A 15,096-nucleotide genomic window follows, 5' to 3' on the forward strand; every position below is an offset into this window, starting at 1 on the left:
TTAATGTTACTTAGTAGTAGTCATTTTTTAACTAAAATGGATATCATATTGTATATGATATGATACACAAATCCAGCAAAATGTAGTATTTCTTGAGTATTAATTGAAAGTTAGAGTCCTATAATTTACATGTGTTTTGAAAATATGCTGTGGTTATGCACAACTAGAGAGAATTTTTCAAATACATTTTTCAATGTAAATAAAAAATGTGTAAATAATTGTATCTCAGCAATTGGCTAAGATATTTTTTCTTTATTAAAAATGAAAAACTGACAGTATTCATCACATAGACTTTCCTTGCCAAGCTGCATGTGATAAATTATCTTCACTATAAAATGACTATACTGTTGAAGTGTTGTAGTTGAGCTGTTTCCTTAAAGAAAGCTGACTTATACAACCACCCCCTTTTCCATTCCAGTTTTCTTTTTAAACACTGTACACAAACTACAAGACAGGTTTTTTTCCTCACAGGGTCATAATCTATTTGACATAATAAATATGGAGAAAAAAATGCAACCAGATGCTAGTACTACTTGTTGTTGTTGTTAGTTGCGAAGTCGTGTCCGACCCATCGCGACCCTATGGACAATGTTCCTCCAGGCCTTCCTGTCCTCTACCATCTTCTGGAGTCCATCTAAGCTCACGCCTACTGCTTCAATGACTCCATCCAGCCACCTCATTCTCTGTCGTCCCCTTCTTCTCTTGCCCTCAATCTTTCCCAGCATTAGGCTCTTCTCCAATGGGTCCTTCCTTCTCATTAGGTGGCCAAAGTATTTGAGTTTTAGCTTCAGGATCTGGCTTTCTAAAGAGCAGTCAGGGTTGATCTCCTCTAGGACTGACCCGTTTGATCGCCTTGCAGTCCAAGGGACTCGCAGGAGTCTTCTCCAGCACCATAGTTCAAAGGCTTCAATTCTTTGGCGCTCAGCCTTTCTTATGGTCCAGCTTTCACTGCCATACATTGCAACTGGGAAGACCATAGCCTTGACTATTCAGTTAGGTCCAATTCTTGGTGATGTTACAGGCAAGTTCTCTCCAAGGCTATCCTGTCAAGCACAGCTTCTTTCAGCTGTTGGATTTTCATCTTTGTATCAGCTTTGATGGTATCAAGCTTTGTATCAGCTTTGATGGTATCTTTGCTTGGCCCTTTTTCTTGATCCACTAGCATCATTGAATTCGCCAATGAATTTGCATGTATGACATGGCTGTCCATGGTAGATGCAACAATTTATGCCAGAACCACAGTTCAAAGGTGTCAGTTCTTCTCTGATCAGTCCTTCTTAGTGTCCAGCTCTCATACCCATGCATCATGTTACATATACTCTGTGTCATTTACGTTCAAAGAATGCCCCAGTGCTCTTGAATACTGTATTCCTCAGAAAGCACAAAAGTTTAAAGAGAGATCCTAGATTCTTGCTCAGCTAAATAACCTTAGAATCATCCTACACATCCTTGTACTGAGAAGGAAAAGGAGAAAGGGAATGTAGAAAGCAGCAATAATGGATTTTCCCCCTTTCCACTCATAGCACTCTTGGATAACAAGTAAAGCTTATGCCCAGATAGGACTGTGATTGCAGCCATTTCCTCTGATCTCTGTAGGTAAGCTTCCCTGCCTTTCCTAATCTTTGTCCTCGGGGAGCATGTGTGTCTTGCCAAAAGCTCTCTTTGCACTCAAAATGCAGAAGTGTCCATTGCAATTGTACTCGGTTCTGCTCTATCTTCACATGTCAGTAGAATTGCTTAGCTTAGTTATCATTCCATTATAATCTTTGTGGGGGTTTTCTGTAAACAAATATAAAACAGACCTAGCAGTGGTTAAATTATGCATGCAGTCTGGGGTTTGTCAGTTTTTATGCCAGTGGGAGAAATTTAGGTTTGGCTCTTATAAGACCGGTATGAAAATTACTGATGATACATATCCAGCAATGAGATATGACTTATTTAGTGTGTCTCTTCTGGCCATAATCACATTTTAATGTGGTGTCTGCATTGCAACAAAACTCCCCTAGTTCAAGTAGTCATCTTCCTTCTGCCTTGAGTGGAAAGATTTTAGGGATCTGCTTTAGGTTTCTGTTCAATTGGTTCACCTGTTTTTGCTTAAAGCTCAGCACATCTGCTTTATGTTACTGTTGGATATTTTAAGATCCACTGCATGGTTAGTCAGAAGTATTGGAACAACAACAACAACAATGAGAACACTTCATTAACAATTCGTTGGCCCAGTTGCTTGTCTGCTTTTGAACTCTTTGTGAATAGCACATTTGTGGTCATGTGGCTTGCTGACTGTAATGAGGCTGTTTTGTAAGCAATTGCTTGCTCATCTAGCTAGCCTCAAATGCAGCTTAATAGTAACTGCAGTGATCATTCAGATGTACCACAGGCTTTATATAGGCCTTACAGTAGCCTCATTGAGTTGTCTCTTAACATGGGGCCTGGCAGGCCGCTGCAAGAGAGGGATGTGCCACTTGAGCCAGATGTTTCCCTATTAGTTGCCGGGCAAAGGCAGCTGCATATGCATTTATTGGATTTAACACCATCTCCTTTGAGCATTTTTAAATCATGCTTCAAGAGAGTCATACCATCAAAAAGCTGCCAAGCTCTTGTACTTGGGCATTAAAAACTTGGTGAGGCTTCCGATGCAGCTCCCCTGGCCAGGAACAGTGCAAATTTCTTTGTGTGTCTTGCTTCACGGTTCTGAAATCTGACTTACAGGAAACTTGTCTTGGGAAGGAAAAAGCTAATTCGTTCTCCATGGCCTCTTCAGCTTTTGGCTTCTTCGCCTAAGCCAATGCCAGTTGGAAGGATGAGTGTTATCTGTTTCCATACACAAAGAGGAACTATTGTCCAATAAATATGAATTCTATGTGTTTATTTGAAAATGATGGGCCATTAGAAAAGTTTTCCTGAAATGCTGATGTTTAATGCACAGTTACATAATAGAGCCTTGGTGGAGCAGTGGGCTAATGCCTCCTTAAGTAACACCAGCTGCCTGCAATTAGTGCAGGTTCGCATCCCACCAGGCTCAAGGTTGACTCAGCCTTCCCTCCTTCCGAGGTAGGTAAAATGAGGACCAAGATTGTTGGGGGCAATTAAGCTGACTTTGTAATAATGCCGCTTGGGGGGTATGTGTGAAAGCCCTAATAAGCAGGCATATACATAGAATGAAGGCTACTGCTAAGTTTGTAAAGCCGCCCTGAGTCTTCGGAGAAGGGCGGGATATAAATGGAATAAAAATAAAAATAAAATAAATAAAAATAATTAGAATCCAGTCCTTATATAACCACAGCATGACAGATGGGTATATCCTATTATGATTCTGCTCTTTGGATTTAGTAAGCTGCCAGGATTTAATCTGCTAAATAAACAAATCCCTTATTTTGTTTTTGAATACCTGGAGGAAAGAGAGCTAAAGAAAAAAAGTTATTTTTTAAAACTAAAAGCATAATTCTAATTGGTCAGTTCTTCATTATACAGGAAGCCCCCAACTTTACAACTGATCACTTAAACCATTCAGAAGTGTGACAGACCTTCTCAGAACTACTTACAACCTGGTTTTGCAGTTATCATGGCTGTGTATGCGGACACACACACACACACACACACAGAGTAATGTGATTGCACTGTTGGAAACTAGCTCACCTTTATGGTCATTTGCACATCCTTTAGTCATGTGACCACAATCTGACTTTTTGGGTAGTTTATTTCTGATTTCTGGCAAAAAGAAAAAGGCCCACTAGAAAAAAAATAAATTCGCTTAATGACTCCCGTGTTAGCTTAACAATCACAGCATTTGCTTAACAAACACCACAAAAAATGTTGAAAAACGGGATCTGGTCACATAACGCCTTACAATCATAATTCGGGGCACGATTACAGTTGTAAGTTGGGGTCTACATGTAATGTCTCTTTATTTTGTGCTGTAATATGTTTGGGTTTGATTTGTTAAGTCATATAGTGTGTTATGATGTCATTTGGAGATGTGAGTTAATTTTTTTATGCTTTGAATTTACGGTGTAATAAATATGAATTAATAATAAAAAACATATACACACTCCTAAAATATCAAAATAGTGATGTCAAATACTGTAAAATATAATAGAAATTTTAATATTCACAATTATTGATCACAATTTCTTCCCTTCTGCTCTCCTTGCCTTTTTCTATGGTACACTAAAAATCAAGCTTTGGAATTTTCCATAATTGTGAATTATGTTTTATCTGCCCCGGTCAATTGCCAAAATGTAACAGTTTCATGAAGAGAATCCTGAAGGTTTTTCTGCATGACGAGTCATTAATGGAAAGTGATTCTGACGTACATGCTTTGTTCAAAGAACATAATATATTCTGAGTTACCACTCATAGGTTGCCATGAATGTAACCATAATTAATCATTTGGCTTTAGCAATCTTCTTTGTGATCTTTCATTTGTTTGTATATTTATGGATATAAAGGAAGGTCTTGCAACAGAACCTCAGTGGAGGTCTCTGGAGATTGTCAATCATCCAGGTCATAGTTGACCCAGAAGTGCTTTTCCAAAAGGCAAGTGGGCTGTCTTGTTTTTTTTTTCCCTTAAAAACATTTCACTTCTCACCTAAGAAGCTTCTTCTGTTTAGAACTGAAAAAGCTTCTTAGATGAGAAGCAAGACATTTTCAAGGAAAAAACAAACAAAGTCCAGTTGCCTTTTGGAAAAGCACCTTTGGGACATCCTTACTGAAGTTTCACATTTGTCCAGAATGAATTATCTGAGCAAAGTAATTAGAGCATTATGATATTATTACAGGTTGAAGCTATCTAATGAAGAAATTCGGCAGGCAATTTTGAAAATGGACGAAGAAGAAGATCTGGCGAAAGATATGTTGGAACAGGTGAAAAAACGTAGTTACTTAAACATGACATCAGTGGTAAAAGGAGAGTGTGTTCCTCTTCTCATTAGGTTACATCTCAGCAAGCAATTTGTATAAACATGCCAGCACGATGATCAGATTACTTTCAGATTTTTTTTCCTCTCCAAAGTTCCTCGTTACTGTTGGGTTGATGAGTATAATAAGGTTGTAAGTAGATTGTTACTAATGTCCTTGTACTTTAGGTGAAGAGTTATTGGTCCTGAACATGAAAAAGAGCAGGAAGAAAGAGATTTTTAAAATCTGGGAGAAAGAAAGAAGGCAGAAGGAACAGTATAGTGTGTATTGGTATTTCACAAAAACAGCAAAATCATTAGAAGAAGCCTGTGTTCATTTTAAAATACATTTTTTCTAACTTTTGCAACACTAGTTATTCCTATTCCTTTTCCATTCCTCACATGTGTTGTCTGGGAAGATGCATTCATAAGTATTTTATCTCCCCCTATTAATTTGCTGTTGTAATCTTGACAGCTTGAAATTCTATGCTGTCTTGTATCCCTATTTATTACTACAATTTCTAGACTCTTACTCAAATGCCTTGGGAATTACAAAGACAATAAGAGAATGGATATAAACGTTTTTAAATCAATAAGTATTCCAAAAGAAAGTGACTTAAAGCATTACTCATTTCTTGCATGGACTACATTCATGAGACAGGATTATTTGTGCTAGGAATGAACGGTGCTTTGGATTTGAAGGGGAGAAGTTGCTTCAGAGCACGCCAAGGCATGAACAGTGCACCTGTCGGCAGCTCTTTAAACTTGTCTTTTCCCAGGATCACGTGCAAGCATTGGAGGGAAAGAACAGCTGAGCTACTTTAAGTAGTTGCTAACAGGTGCAGTGTATTCCCATGCTCTGAAGCATCTTTTTAAAATCTGTGACATTGCACAGCCTCGCCTATGTGTGTATACACACATGTACACGTAGCTCTTTTGGGATAAAGTGTGACATAGTAAAAGTGATCTCCAATGACTTTTAGCAAAGCAATAATTAGGGACCATAGAGACATTCTTGGATTCAGTGGTGGCTAATGCATGTGATATGTTTAACTTTACCTGTTATACTTTCTGAAGAGAAACTCAGCTATTTTCCAATAATACTGGTCTCTTAAAATTCCTGTTCTCAAGGTCTAAGGCCAGAGATGGCTAATTACAGGTAGTCTTCGACTTACAACAGTTTGTTTAGTGACTGCTTTTTTAATGGTATGGGAAAAACAAAATCCAAAAACCACTATATAAGAAACGCATTATCATTAACATGGGAAAAAATAAAATGTAAAATATACTTGAAAATTCCAGGATGGCTTTCAACAATGGAGGCATTTGTACATCCAAATTTAGTTAATTTTGAAAAAATTTGGACATACACAGATATTCTAAATTCTGAAGGGAACTTATAATCTAAACAAGAAATGGAAAATCAGGATATTAATCTATCATGGGTGGCATACTTGCAAATGCAAGTTAGCTATGATAAAGATGTTAAACTGTACGGATTGTATAAGGAGCAAACCTTGCTTGATAAAATATTATTAACCTCTGATGAGAAATTAATTAAGAAAATTTATAATTTCTATTGAACTTGAAAATGGAAAGCGAACAAGTTAAAGAAACAATGATAATATGGGCAAACTTATTTGGATATAACATAAAATTAGAAAAATGGCAGAACTTGTGGGAAAGAAATTATAAATTGACAATGTCAACTTCTTATAAAGGAAATTTATATAAAATGTTTTATAGATGGCACTTGCCACCAGCAAGATTAGCAAAAATGTTTAAAAACATGTCAGATAGATGTTGGAAATGTAAACACAAGTCAGGTACTTGCCATATTTGGTGGACATGTGCCAAATAAAGAGTTATTGGAAAAAAATACATATGTGGCTAGAAAGGATATTGGGAAAACATGTAGATTTTAAACCTGAACTTTTTTATTAGGTATAATGCCAGGAAAGACTGATAAACAAAGCATATATTTGATTTTACATGTAATAACAGCAGCAAGAATTATATTTGCACAATACTGGAAAAATGAGGAAATACTATGATATGAAGAAATAATTAAAAAAATACTAAAATGCGTAGAGATGGACAGACTTACTTTGAGGTTGAAAGAAAAAGAAGAAACAAAATATTATCAAACTTGGGACTTATTTTATCAATGGCTAGAGAACAGAATAAAGGATTAGGAATTAAATCTGTATTAGTGAATGTAAAACTCAGACAACACGCTTGTTGAACAAGTACTATTGAATGTATGAAAAAAATCAATAAAAATTTTATAAAAAAAAACAAAGTTACAATGGCACTGAAAAATGTGACTTATGGCCATTTTTCAGAGGACCTTTGTAGTATCTCTATCCTCAGTGATCAAAATTCAGACTCACATTTATGACCAATATTTGCAACCTTCTGACAAGCAAAGTCAGTGGAGAAGCCAGATTCATCTAACAACCAGTTTACTAACTTATTAACTGCGGTGACTCACTTAACAACTGTGACAAGAAAAGTCGTAAAATGGGGCAAAATGCATTTAACAAATGTCTCACTTAACAACAGAAATGTTGGGCTCAATTGTGGCTGTAAGTCGAGGACACCTGTATAATTAACCTTTATTTTACCTGTCTATGGAGATTTTCACTCATCCAGGTCATGGTTTATCCCAAAGGTGCTTTTTTTTCAGGAGGCAACTGGACTTTCTTGTGTTTCTTTTGAAGAAGTTTTGCTTCTCATCCAAGAAGCTTCTTCAGCTCTGACTGGATGGTGGGCAATGGAAGGATTTATGTACATTCTTTGCAGACAGCTGGTCATTTGCATTCTTTTTAGAGAGCCGTTGAAATCATTTTGGAGGTTTACCTGTGTCCTCAGGGTCACCTGTGAGGTGCAAATGTGTGTGGAGCCTTCTTGGCTGCAAGATGTTTTCTGCCCTGTGTCCCTTCACTGTTGAAGACAGGCGCAGGTTGTTGGGGATGAGTCTGTGCTGTCTGAATCTCTGATTTTACCTGTACACATTTTTTTCACTTTTGCAATAGATGTCTTCCATTGCCAATAGCTCATCTGTGGCCCAGTAACAGTTAAACTACTCCTTGGGATAATTAATGAATTGGTAAAAAAGCATATAAACTAGGCTGATCCTCCAGCATATTATGGAAGTGGCAATTGGATGTGTGAAACCAAGCCTTAATCACACCAGATAGATGAAAAAAAAATCTGTTGCTGAATGAGCTGTATTTTGAGTTCAAACTTTGAATGAGCACCCTATAAATCTAGTCATATCGACATTGTTCATTATGTTTCTGAGCAGCCATTTTAGTAATGTGCTGGAGGGGATGGAGGGGAGAATAGACAGAACTTTGTATTGGAGGAAGAATGGGAAGAACACTTTTAGTGCTTTATTTACAGTGCTACACTCTGAAAGGCCTTGTATGTCAAAGAAGTTCTTTATTAAATGTCAACAAGATACCCAGCAAATAGTAGCTGGAAGTGAGATATCCTACATGGAATTGTGAAGTATGTAATAAAGTCACAGTAGGAAGACAAAGAATCAAGCAAATGTTTCAGGAAGATTAATTACTTCAGATGCATTGGTTCAAAAATACTATTACAGCAGGATGTAGGCCAGCACTTTCAATACCAATCTTTTTGTTCATTTTTATGCTGTCAATCTCCCTGTCTGGTTGGTTGTTTCATATTGTCTGTATTGTTGTTGTTTTAAAAAAAACACTTTTGATGTTCCAGCTACTGAAGTTTGTTCCAGAGAAGAGTGATATTGACCTGTTGGAAGAACATAAGCATGAAATTGATCGCATGGCGAGAGCAGATCGTTTTCTCTATGAAATGAGCAGGTGCATATATGTGTATACTTAGGTCTGTTTGCATGTGATGGAGAATACAAAGAAGAGAGAAAGGGAGGGAATATAATAATGTAAATTAACTTTTTCTATAGAAGAACATGGGGATGCTGGCTGAGTGATTAAGATGCTGGGTTTGACAGCAACTCAGGTTCAAGATCTGAGTGCCATAAAACAGGGTGAGCTCACATCCTCACCCCAGCTCCTGCCCACCTAGCAGTTCGAAAGCATGCAAACGCAAGTAGATAAGTAGGTACCACTTAGGTGGGAAGGTAACAGAGCTCCGTGATGTCATGCTAGCCACATGACAGCGGAAAAGTCTTTGGATGGTGCTGGCTCAGTGGCATTGAAATGGAGATGAGCACCACCCCTCGCAGTCAGCAACGCCAAGCAGAGTAAAATCCACAAGGACTCCTTTACCTTTTTACAGAAGAATATAGCCCTCATAATTCTTAGACAATATGACCTTGCTAACTCACAATTATGGAAGTTAAATCTAATAAGTTGAAAAATACCCAGATGGGAATGGCAGATACAGTATAATATTTCAAATAATATCATTGTAGTTTGGAAATTCTTAGTGATTCCATAGCTGTGTTTGTCAATGAAATTCTATCACCTGCTTTTTCTGTCTAAATTATATTAAAATATCATGCATTTGAGTAACAGACTCTACCCCGTGTGAATTGTTATGATGTGTAGTGGAATTGGGAAGCTTGAGGCTCAGGTTAGTGATGTTAAGAGTGACCCTTGTGTAAAATACTGGAAATATACTGGGAAAATATTTCTTTCATTGAACCAGAAACTTCTTCCTCCTCTTTTTCCTCAATATCTTTTCTTCTTTAGGGAAATACAAATACATGATTGATCCTTGGCTGCAAGACATTGTTTCCAGGCAGAGCAGCTGATAGCATTTTTTTATATTCAGGAATTTCTCTTGTTCTAGTAATAAAATAGACATTGAATGTAAAATGGATTGGTCTTACAGGTATTCTGTTTTGCTGAAAGACCTATTGAATTGCAGCTCAGATATCTGGCTCCTTTCTTTCTAGGATTGACCACTACCAACAAAGACTTCAGGCATTATTCTTTAAGAAGAAGTTTCCAGAGAGGCTTGCTGAAGCTAAGCCAAAAGTGGAAGGTAAGTTATATTCTTTACAAACAGTAGCATATTTCAGGTGTCAGAGGCTTAAGCAGAAGAAAATCAGTGCCACTGTAGTTTGTGCTATGAACTGAACAGCCTGAATTTTCTAGCTCTTTGGCAGGAACCCACAGTCTTGGCGGGTTGGTTGGAGCTTAACAGTCCTGGGGGGGTGCATCAAGATTATTGTAGAAGAAAGCTTGACAATCTCATTTCCTAGTAGCAATGAGAGGGTTGAGGATGGAGCAGGCAGGGAGTGCAGGTTACCTACTTTTGCTGTATGCATCCTGATTTGTAATGCAAAATCTCTTTAGTGAAAGACCTGCGTCTCCCAAAAGCTTTTCTGCAGAATTAAAACCACCCAAACAAACACATTCAGTGGACTATTTCCACATTCAGTATTGCACTTCCTGCATTGAAAAGTGAGAGAGGAGCTTTGGCTTTAGAAAAATGTAGTATGCATTGTTAGGGAGATCCCTCCCCTACATTTTCCCTTTCAACCATCATCATTCCAGATCCTCACTCTAAGGGCACTTCTTGTTTCTTTCAGCTATTCTCCTGGCTTCCAGAGAGCTCATCCGCAGCAAGCACCTGAAGCAGCTCTTAGAGGTTGTGTTGGCCTTTGGCAATTACATGAACAAGGGACAAAGAGGAAATGCATATGGCTTTAAGGTTTCTAGCCTGAATAAGATTGCAGACACCAAATCTAGCATAGATAAGTACGTTCACTTACTGATGATAAATCTTCAATACTGTACTTCAGTTAAAAAAAAAGTTTCAAGGGAGTTTTCGTAATATAAAAAAGCAATTAAAATTCAGCCTATTAATTTTGTACATCATATATAAGCACCCACATCTGAAAAGATTTTACATTAAAAGTGGTTACAGTCCATATAGTTAATTTTGGCGCAAGCTTGAAACAGAGAAAATAGCTTTGTATCAGAAGGATACTTCTGCTAGTCTTGAAATATAACGACAGTTGCTCTAGGTAGAAGTAAAAGACAGCAATGTTTTTAAAACTGAAAAAAAATATTTGCAAGGCTAAAATTATTAATGGTATGTGTGCAATTTTGGGATGAAATTTTTTAGTACACTCATGGGAGTTTACAAAGAAGCCCAACACATTTTCAGGGGATAGTAAACTATTTCAAATCTAAGAGGCAGAGTATTTTCTCTTTGTATAAATAGCCAGCACTTTCTTTTGGAATTGTCTTTGCTGCTACAAGAAGCTAGTGATGGTTCATGATCTCTGTAGCTGTTTTACTCCACAGTGCTTCTATCCAATGACAATTGATGATTAGAAAGAAATGTTTTGTTTTTCATTTTGAGAGCATCCATAGATGTATCTACCATCCTTCCATATCACTAGGAGTGAACTTGTTGGGGAGGTGGGGTTTGCAGCATAAAAATGTTATTTTAAAAGAAGAAAGGAAGTCAGCTTCTCTTGACGGCTATTAGGAAGATTAATTTTTCTAAGCCACATTGTCAGCACCTCTTTCCTGCTCTTCCAAATTGTTCCACTTTCCACAGCTGGGGAATGGGGTACAGGAGATAGGAACTTGCATCCCCAAATGAAAACTATCTCAGGGATCTGAGCAAAGGCAGGACTCTTCGTTTGGAAATTACACGCACAAACAAAACAATATAGCCATTGAATAGTCTTCTTGGAGGCTTGGGGTGTTTTGCTGGGAGACCTTTGTACTTTGTACAGTGTTGCTTCTGTTGTTGAGTCATTTGCAAATAATCATTTGAGCCTTCAGGGCAGAGGTGGGAACATCTAGTCCACCAGATGTTGTTGAAATGCAGCTGCTAGAATGTCAAGGGTGCTGGCAGTCATCATACACATCACATCTGAAGACAAAATTTTCCTCACTTTTGCTTTAGCACAAAACATGTGAAATATTAAATTAATAAAAGCATTTACATGGTTGCTTGGTCAAATAAAATGACTTGGGTGGTGTCCAAAAAGGGAAGAGAAATCAAACCAAGTAAGAAACAATACTTACCATTAAACCCCATCAAAACAATAAAATGGCAATCAGAGTTGAAATATACTGTAGCTCCTCAGACTGAAGACTCTACTTAGCCTGACCCAAAAGCCTGGGGAAGTAGCTATTACAGCAATTTTATTTTAAAAATGTGGATGTTAGACTAAGAGTTTGATTTCATTTTAAGCTTTTCAGATAAAGCATGGTGATTACCCTTATGATCTCATATCCTGTCTCTTTCATACCTATTTCTCTTAGGAATATTACATTATTGCATTACTTGATAATGATCTTTGAAAAGAATTACCTAAATGTGCTTGACATACAGTCTGAACTGCAAAATCTTCCGGAAGCAGCAAAAGTCAAGTAAGTATCATTTCTTTCCATTTGGCTAAGATCAAGTGTATTATCTGTTCTTACCAGTTTAATATCTGATATGTTCTCATTGCAGCTCTGCCCAGAATTATTCTATGAGATGGGTAGAGCCTACATTTGACTACCCCTCTCACTCACAGAGCAACTCTAGGCAATGTATAATGAGAACATATCAGATATTAAACTGATACTTTATAAATAAATAAAGTGGTGCTGCTGCTAAAGTAATAATGGGCTATTATGATGAGATGTGTTTGTGGTCTATAGATCAGCATTCTGTGTAAACGGGACATAAACAGAAGCAAATATCATAATTATCAGTCAAAAATATAATGAACTTTAGAAAATCATTTTCAGGTGCTTGACCACAAGAGTCTTCGACTTTTAATTAGTGAATACCTCTGTAATTCACTCAGTTAATAATGAGTAATATTCTTGAGTATTTGCTGAGCATAAATATTTTATTTCAGGGTATGTAATTCTAAACAGGAAATGATCTAACAAAAGTGCCCAGGATGAGATGGGCCATAACAATTGGATTGGCAATACATTAATTTATAGATTAATATTGAATAATTAAAGATGTAATAAATATTAATATCCTTAGTAGCCCATGAATTACATACAAAGAAAGCATATTTTACCTGCTTTTTAAAATGAGAATATCCCAAAGAGAACATTTGTCAGGTGAATAATATCAAAATTGTACATCCATCTCAATATCTTTTAAATATGTTGTTTAGTCTTTAGTGCTTAAAATATTACAGAATTATGAATCAAAGAAGAACCAAAGCCTTATGATAATATCAGAGCATTCTCACAATAACTTTAGTAGCTTTTGATCACTTGGGTTTGGTAGAAAAACAGATAACAAAATGTGACCATTGATGAAACTGAAAGCCAGGATTATTTTTTACATAAAATTAACAATAGCAATCAGTTACATCAGTAAAGGATACCTTAAATTTTGTAAGTTCCTGTTCCAGTTATCCCTTTTCACTAATTTAAAGATGTTGTTTGATTCATAGTGTGGTTCTCTGCAATTGTATGTCGATGTTTTGAATTGCGCTTATTTCATACACAGTTCTGGTTTTAGCTCATGCATGAATTGGGTATCCGATATACAGTGTTGGTATTCCAAACATTAACTTCATTTTATATGCTAATGTGTAACCCTTCTACTTCTAGGGAAAAAAATAATGATCAAAATGTATTAATTTAACAAGCGCAAGGAAGCAGCATAATATAACCTAGATAAAGTATAATTAAATCAGGAAAAATATCAAAAATGCATCACAAAAATACATTGAGATTCAATAGGTGGATAAGTAGGTTATGGATAAAACACATTTCTGCCACAATTCCTATAGCAGATCTGGGGTGGGGGATACCAAAGAATAGCCAGTATTAAGTCCAAGCAGCATTTATCTAGGGAAAAATATCTATAATAAGTACTGAAGGTTATTGTATTAGTTTTCTGAAGTTTATATGATGGCCAACAGTAACTTCTATTGTTATTTTTCCCATTCAAAATTCTAAAATACACTTAACAGTAGTGCTGGACTGTTTAATAGAATAACAGAGTTGGAAGGGACCATGTATGTCTTCTAGTCCAATCCCATGCTCAAGTAGGAGGCCCAATACAATTTCATTTCAGACAAGTGGTTGTCCAATCTCTTCTTAAAAACGTCCAGTATTGGAGCACTCACAACTTCTTTTTTTAAAAATTTTTTATTAAGTTTATTGTTTAAAAACATTGGACACAGTACCAGCGGGCTGACAAGCCTTCTTGTCTACAATGCTCAAATATATATATATACATGTATATATGTACATCAAAGATACACTTAAATACACTTAAATTACAAATCAGTGAAATAACACAATATTTAAGACAATGAGCTAGTCTGTAAAACCTATTAGAGACCTTTCTTTTTATCCCTCCAAAGATACAATTTGTTCCAAATTCTATAATAATCTGATTGATCTTTATTCTTTAGTTCCAAAGTTAGTTTGTCCATTTCTGCGCAAACCCAAATTTTCCTAATAACCTCTTTTTCTCCTGGGATCTCATTCTTTTTCCATTTTTGCGCAAATGACATTCTAGCTGCTGTGATAATATGGATCATCAAATATAACACATCTTTAGGATATTTCTCTTTCGTAATTCCCAACAAGAAAAGTTCTGGACTAAACTCAATATCTTGTTTTAGTATTTCTTTCAGCCAAATCCAAATCATTTTCCAAAATTTTTGTGTTTTACTGCAAGACCACCACGTATGGAAATATGTGCCTATCTCTTCAGAGCACTTCCAGCACTCACAACTTCTGAAGGCATGTCTTTTGAGTAATCAATCATTCTGTCAGGAAATTGCTCCCCAAGACTTCCATTCTAAGGTTCAGTGTAAGAAGAAATTAAAGATTAAAAAAAATAAATACTTGAAGTGGCACCTAGGAACAGCAGAGAAATTGCAAAGCTGATGAAAGCATTTGCAGTATGTCCATGCTTTCTGATCTCAATCCAGACATGGTTGAATGTTACTATCTCTGACAGCATGCTTTAAAAAAACTAAATAAGCAGGCAGCAACTTTAATGAAATGTCTATTAAAGCAACTGTATCTTTTTATACTGGCACAGAAGACTAAAAGGGTTACAGCTGTTTTAAATAAATGCTGTTCCTATCCTTTGCTTTTGGAAACACCATTTCCAAATCAATTTGAGAGCACGCACAGCCCTAAGAAATAGTTAATTCTTGGTATAAGGAGTATTTATGATCTGAGTCAGATGGAGCTCCTGGAGCTACCTTCTTTTGTCTTTTAAGCAATTAACAATTAATGAA

General features: G+C 36.5%; 1 protein-coding gene across 1 annotated transcript in view; it reads left to right on the top strand.

The window, feature by feature from the left end:
- Nucleotides 1–15,096, top strand: part of DAAM2 (dishevelled associated activator of morphogenesis 2) — a 150,456-nt gene that overhangs the window by 112,041 nt on the left and 23,319 nt on the right. Inside the window, exons 17-21 of the mRNA XM_081312958.1 lie at nucleotides 4,779–4,863; nucleotides 8,640–8,746; nucleotides 9,805–9,893; nucleotides 10,444–10,612; nucleotides 12,140–12,247. Of these exons, the coding sequence (XP_081169084.1) occupies nucleotides 4,779–4,863; nucleotides 8,640–8,746; nucleotides 9,805–9,893; nucleotides 10,444–10,612; nucleotides 12,140–12,247 (558 nt within the window). The remainder of the gene's footprint in view (nucleotides 1–4,778; nucleotides 4,864–8,639; nucleotides 8,747–9,804; nucleotides 9,894–10,443; nucleotides 10,613–12,139; nucleotides 12,248–15,096) is intronic.

This window comes from Vipera berus (genome assembly GCF_964194415.1).
Source record: "Vipera berus genome assembly, chromosome: 1".
In the NCBI taxonomy this organism is placed as follows: domain Eukaryota; kingdom Metazoa; phylum Chordata; class Lepidosauria; order Squamata; family Viperidae; genus Vipera; species Vipera berus.